This window comes from Monoraphidium neglectum (genome assembly GCF_000611645.1).
Source record: "Monoraphidium neglectum strain SAG 48.87 unplaced genomic scaffold scaffold00401, whole genome shotgun sequence".
Classification (NCBI taxonomy): Eukaryota; Viridiplantae; Chlorophyta; class Chlorophyceae; order Sphaeropleales; family Selenastraceae; genus Monoraphidium; species Monoraphidium neglectum.
Window position 1 is genome coordinate 5,179 of NW_014013227.1, and position 6,865 is coordinate 12,043.

Here is a 6,865-nt window from a genome sequence, read left to right on the forward strand (position 1 = left end):
GTGTGTGTGTGTGTTTGTGTGTGTGTGTGTGTGTGTGTGTGTGTGTGTGTGTGTGTGTGTGTGTGCGCGTGCGCTTGCACGCGCGTCTGTGGGTGTGCTTGCGTGCGTGCGTGCATGTCCTGAAGCACGAGTGCCTTCCGACAGTGCTCACACCAGGGTCCCACGCAACCTCACTCATCTCCACCCCCTGCGCATCCCCGGTTCAGCATCTTTGCACCTAGGAGCCTTCTGTCACCCCCTCAACAAACGCACACACACACACACACATACACACACACACACACACACACACACACACACACACACATGTACGCACATGTGCACGCACGCACTCACGCTGACCCCCTCGTGTCCCCCCCCCCACACCCCACTCCCTCAACACCCCAGGGCCGGCCTCTCCAGCCAGGGCTTCCTGGACGGCTTCGAGGACGAGGTGGCCGACCTGGTGGGGTTGGCCGCTGCAGACAGCCGCGGCCGCGGCGGCAGTGCCAAGGGCAGGGCCGCGGCGCCGCGGCAGGGGGCGCCGCTGGACGACGGGTTCGGGTTCGGCGGCGGAGGGTTTGAGGTGGGTGTGTTTGGGGAGGGTTTGGTGTCATGGTGGAACTGAGGGGATATCAGCAACGAAAGCTTGCTGTTACCGTATGAGAAGATATTTTGGCCTTGCTTGCTCCATCACATGCCGTTGTGGTGTTGAATGTGAGACATACCAATCCCAACCCTTGCGCCCGTAGTTCGAGACTGGGGCTGGCCAGAAACGGCGCGCCGCCGGCGGCCCGGACGAGCTCTTTTCCGCGTCAAAGGCGGCGCGTGCGGCGGCGGGCAAGGGACAGAAGCGGCGGCGTTGAAGGGGGGCTGTCGTTTGGGAACTGGGTGGTGCAATATCGCAGCATCTTGGCTGTTTGAGCTGAGGGCGGTCCGCGATCGAGGATGCGAGATGCTTGCAGTAGACTGCTGCCGGACTGCCTACACCTGCCCGGTCTGCGTCAAGCGCGCCCGGGCAATTCACTTGGCGTACTGCCTGTGTAACTCCAAAACTCCAACTGGCAAGATAGGGAGCGGAGATTCACAAGAGGGTTTGCTTGGACGGTCCTGCATGACACGTACCGTAATGAGTAATCTGATGAAGGCCCCGCTCAAAGCGGCCCACATTGGCCCCGCCGATTCCCTTTGCTTTGACGGCAAAGTCTTGCCCTGCGACCGTTGCGGGATGAATCCTGCACACAGCTCTGCACGCAAGCCATCAGGCGCGAGGGAGTGAGATTGAGAGGGTCTAGTGCGAGGTCAAAACCTTGGCAAACTGCCACAAAATGCCCCCTCAGTGACCTCTGATGTCAAGATGTGGCCAGCGTCCCCTTGCCGTGCTTACAGGGCACACACGCGCACGCACACACATACATGCACACACACACACACACACACAAACACACACACAAATACAGACACACACACACCACACACATACTGCACAAACATATACACAGACTTGAGATTGGCATCGTGGGGTCGGAGACCGCACATCTTTGCTTGAGTTGGGGGTGGCAGAGGCAGCACAGTGTGTTGATTGGCTGGTTTTGCTGACACCCACACACCACAACGGGCGTCGCCCACAAAAGAGGCCCCTGAAGGGGGCTTTAAATTGCAGTCTGAGGTGGCACCAGAAACGGCCGGGCCGCAATTACAAATCAGCTGCCAAGGTCGCTGGTGCTTGTGTCGGAGCTGGTTTGCCCGCTTCCTCCGCCCCTGCGGCCGCCGTGATCAAGTCGTCCACCACCCGCGCCACCTGAGCGCGCTCGCACACCCTGCGGTGCCCCAACTTCACCCAGTGGCGCCGGCAGCAGGCGTCGCCGCAGTAGACGACCCCCGTAATGAGGCCGCAGCCAGCGCAGCGCCGCAGCTGTGCACCGTCTGCCGCCGTCATGCCGCACACGGCGCAGGCCTTCCGGTGGCTTGAGCGGCACATCTGTGCACAAGCAGTGGCAGGGGTCGGATGGTGAGGATTATGCATGCGGCGCCTGGTCAATGAGATGTGGAAAAAGTGCTGCACAGAGCGTGCGGGCTTGGGCTCGCAGCTCGCACAAACGCGTACACGCATGCGCGCTCTCACCCCCGCCCCCGCCTCCCCCCCCCACATACACACGCACAATCACACACACGCACACATACTTGGAAGCACGCCCACATGCACACTTGCATGCGCATGGACATGCATGCATGTGCACATGCACGACGACACACCCACACAGACATGCTTGCGAGCACATGCATGCGCTTGTGGGCATGGGGCGCGCACCTGCCCTTGCTGGCCATTCCCTGCGCTTTCTTGTTCACTTGACACATCCCCCGCGAGCCGCGTAAGGGCCACCCCAGAGCAGCATGTCGCCAACAGCTCCTTGGCAACCGCTGCGTGGATGTGGTCGCAGGACCCCGCGATTGCATCCATTGCATCCATCACCGCTTTCTCCTTTGCAAGTAGTAGTGTAAGCGCCGGGTCCGAGCGGGCGATGCTGAGAAGGGCCCAGGAAGCACATGCGCCGCCGCCAAGCTCGGCCGCGGCGGCCAGCGCGCGCAGCATGCCGTCCTCGTCAGCAAGCCGCGGCGGCATGTCGGGCCCCGCCAGGGCAATGTCGGCCAGGACCGACGACGCGCCATGACTGTAATAGCCGCCACTCCGCGCCGCAGCGGCGAGGGCGCTGAGCACGCCTGGTGCGTCCGCCGCGCGCCGCGCGAGGTCCGCGTCCGCGACGGTGATGACGCACAAGACCACGAGCACGTCGGCGCTGTCCTCGCCGCCGCTCCTCAGCGCCTCAAAGAGGGCGTCCATCACCCCTTCTTCGGCGCCCACGCGCCTGGCCAGATCCGGCCCCACGCCGCTAATTGCCGCAAGAGCGAGCGTCACAACGTCGCTGATGGCACCCCCAGCAGGAAGCGCTGCCGCCAGCGCGCGCAGCGCCCCTGGCTCGTCCGCGATGCGCCGGGCCAGGTCCGGCGCGGCGGCAGCAATTTCATACATGGCCAGCCCTGCGTCGCGCCTCGCGTTGCGACGATTGCTGTTCTGCAAGGCCGCGACGAGGCCGGGCAGAGTACCTGGGGCGCCTGCTGCAAGCCGCGCCTCCTCACCGCCCTTCCTGCACACCCTCGCAATCGCATGCAGAGCTGCAGCATTCAAGGCGCCGCCGCCGCACGAGCACAGCCCTGCCGCCAGCCCCTCCAACGCGCCTTGTGTCGCAGCCACCTGCCCCACGAGCGCGTCGTTGCCCGAGGCAACAATTGCGCTGAGCGCCCGCGCCGCGGGACTGCAACCCCCGGCGCCGTCGCCGCCGTCGCGCTGCGCCGCGGCGGCCAGGCCGCGCAGCGCTTCGCCTTCCGCGGCCACCGCCTGCGCAAGGTCAGCGCCTCCCCGGCAGATTCCGGAGAGCGCGGAGGCCGCGGTGTCGGCCGCAACACCTCGCAGCGCCTCGGCGAGCGCGCGCAGCGCGCCCTGGTGGTTTCCCAGGCGGCGTGCCTCCGGTTTCCCGGCCCATGCAAACGTGGCGAGCACAGCGGCTGCGTCGCGGCAGACGACAGGATCGCGGCTGCGCAGCGCCGCCACCACGGCGCCCAGCGCGCCGTCGCTCTCACGTACTGCAATGCCCGGCCCTCGGCGCACAGCCCNGGCGAGCGTGGCAAGCGCCGCTGCCGCCTTAGCCCCCTCCTTATCCTGACCGCCGCCGCCGCTGCCACCTCGGAGGACATCTGATAGTGCGCTGACGGCGGCGCGCGCCGCGGGCGTGCCCTGGTCTCGGATGAGGTCCTGCGCCTGGCGTCGGGCGGCCAGGCCCGGCGAGCGTGGCAAGCGCCGCTGCCGCCTTAGCCCCCTCCTTATCCTGACCGCCGCCGCCGCTGCCACCTCGGAGGACATCTGATAGTGCGCTGACGGCGGCGCGCGCCGCGGGCGTGCCCTGGTCTCGGATGAGGTCCTGCGCCTGGCGTCGGGCGGCCAGGCGCAACTCGGCGTCGCGGGCGCCGCTGGGCTGCGCGTCCTGCGCAAGGCGGCACAGAGAACACATGATAGGCTGAGCCGCTGTGGCTTGTGGAAGGATGCATGGACTGGTGAAGGATACAGATGGATTGCCCAGCCGGCCACTTCACTCATTCACCACATGGGTCTGTATGCAGCGGTACCGTTTCGCGCATGCGCCGCACCTGCTGCTGATGAATCGAATCACCCTCTGGTATGCCACACATTTCTTGCATGCACTTGCAGCGCAATATGTCAGCGTCGCGTGCACAGTTGCACTGAAGGATTTGAAATGAGATCTACTTTTTTTTGCAAGCCGTAAGCCCGTGACGCAGCAAATACGTGTGTTGCCATACATGAACTTACGTGATAAAAGGCAACGGGGAAGGGGAAACGTTGTCATGGTGACAAAAAGCGATTGGCGGGCGAAGAAGGCCAAGGGGCGGGTGCGCGGTGGCGGCGCAGGTGGCAAACCTCAGGGCGCCAAGATTGCGTCGGGCCAGGGCATACGCAACAAAGCAAGGAAAAGCACAGCTTTCAAAGAAGTCATGTTTCCCCGTCGGCGTTTGATCGCCAGGCTCAATCGAGCCTGTTAGCCGTGTAAAGCGTGCCGTGTGCCGTGACACAACTGCCCAGATTGCCATTCATCCCGTCAAGGATGACGAGGGTCAGCCTGAGGCTTGGCAGCCCTTCACATCTCACAGGCTTTGGTTTTTGCTGGAACCTCTGCCGAAAGGCAGCAACCTTTAGGCTCAGCCCTCAGGCACACAATTAAGATAATTTTCCAGCCCCTTGACTTGACCAATGCAACCGGCTCCCTGTAGATGACACCCGGAGCGGTGAGTTAATTATCACATCATACCTGTCTAATTCAGGTGCCCGCATGCGGCTTGCTGAGGGCGCCCTGCCGGCCCAGCTGCTCACAGCAAAGTTGCGCGCGGCAGCAACCGTCTCGGATGGCACGAGCGGCAGCGGCCCTGTTTGAAGCGGCCCTGTTCGCTAGGCCACAGGCGGGGCGAACGGGCTGACGAGTAACACGAATATCAGGGGCTGCTGCATGGATATAGTGCACTCAATGCTTGTGTCAGGCGGGTTGGTGCATTCACCCGCAAATTGCAGGCACAGTGGAAGCCAGGTTCATCACAACAAATAATCTTGCGACGCGGAACCTGCACGGTTCCCAGTGCATGATAAGCACGGCACAGGTCGCAGCTGAGTTGATGAGGACACGCTTGACCCAAGTGCCGGGCCCGGCAGTGCAGAAAGCGAGGCTCGCCAGCCGCAGCGTCCAGACACGTGCGCGCCAGATCTGAACGCATTTCATAGCCTCGACCCCGCTGCTCCGCCGGCTCATGGGAGGTTCGAATCGACGCTGCCCCCTCCCGCGACGCCCTCGCACACCTTTGACCATGCGTTTGCCCGTTCCACCCCCACAGCTGCCCCCCGTTGCCACCACACCACCGCACCTCGCTAGGCACTGACCGGCGGCAGCGCACTGGGCCCTGTCCTGACAGCGGTAGCACCTGATGGGTGGTCACCCTAACCGTGAACACTGTGCCCCTCTTTCCTTTCGCAGTAGTACAGTGCAGCGCAGATGCAGTTACTCGCTTGACAATGCAAAGCGTTGAGACGCTGCAGTGCACCGCGCATTGCAGACGCGGAAATCTGCACGGCGCCCTGCTGGCTGATGCACACAATTGTGAGTCCTGGTGGCCGGGGGTCCTTGGGACGCAAGCGCTGCGCCCAGCAACAACAACATAGTGCAGTTCCATATGTGTCAAGCTCGAAAGTGTGTGACAGGCGCTTTCAATCAGTCGAAAGCAGCCAACAGAGGTGCTCGCTGTCAGCAGACCCGCCCCCCTGATGGCGGCGGATTGCCAGCGCAGGAACGCCAGATGGGCCAAGGGGGTGCGTGGACGGGTCTAGGTGACACGCGGCATACGCAGCACGCAACGGCGACTGGGAGGGCACCGCACGGCGCCGCGAAAATGCACGCGTTGGACCGCGTAGTGGTTCTGTGCTGGTTTGGTGCAGCTGGGAGGGGTTCGAAAAACGGGTGGACACAGACGCGGCTTGGCCACGGGCAGGCGCCGGCGGCGAAAACGTGATAAGCACGCGTCCTGGGGTGCGGCTACTTCTACGGCCACGGCGGCTGGGTGTTGGCGGTGCGTGGAGGCAACACCTGCCCCTTGCAGCACGCCGGCTGCGAATGGCAGGCGCGCAGGTGTGACGGCGCATTCTGCTATGCATTTGATATAGAGCGTATCGCCACATCGCATGATACATACTTGCAAAAGGGTAGAATGGCGCTTGTCCAGCAGCAAGCGTGCGCGCCCGATCGCAAGTGCACGCGTCGCGCAGTGTGCAGCCACGCGGCAGCAACTGCACTGGTGCGCGTATGCAGAGTGTCTTCGGCAACCTCGACCTAGTGTTATTCATTTGCAGCCGAATCAACATCTTCAGTACTCGCCGGGACGCGCGTCCAGCGCCAAAGCACACACAGGAACCGGAGCCGGACGGAGCAGGGCTTTTGCAGCAAGCCGTGCGGCCATAAGCAGTGCACTGGAGCCGGGCGCGATCGAGCAAACACACACTCAAGCCTCACTTCCAGGCGTGGTGCACAGCCCGGCGCCCTTGCTACCAGACGCGCAGTATTATTCTCGGTTAAACATTGGTCAAACCCAGCCTGTGCGTAAGCAGGCCCCTGGTGACCTGTTGGTCAGCCCAACTGCAGCCAACGCTGCCGACAACAACACATGTGAGAGACTGCTGGCTCAACACATGCAGCCCGTAGCTGGCTGACACCAGCGCCGCTGCTGCCCAGTCAAACACCGGCTCTGTCGGTCAAACCGTCGGCCACGGCACGCG

At 63.4% G+C, this 6,865-nt stretch overlaps 1 protein-coding gene across 1 annotated transcript in view; it reads left to right on the forward strand.

Annotated features, from left to right (window-relative positions):
• MNEG_3258 (Neuroguidin) overlaps window positions 1-845 on the forward strand; it is a gene marked incomplete at both ends in the record, with an annotated part of 4,031 nt that extends 3,186 nt beyond the window's left edge. The window contains 2 exons of the mRNA XM_014048264.1: window positions 388-565; window positions 732-845. Of these exons, the coding sequence (XP_013903718.1) occupies window positions 388-565; window positions 732-845 (292 nt within the window). The remainder of the gene's footprint in view (window positions 1-387; window positions 566-731) is intronic.
• Window positions 846-6,865: the final 6,020 nt, after the last annotated feature.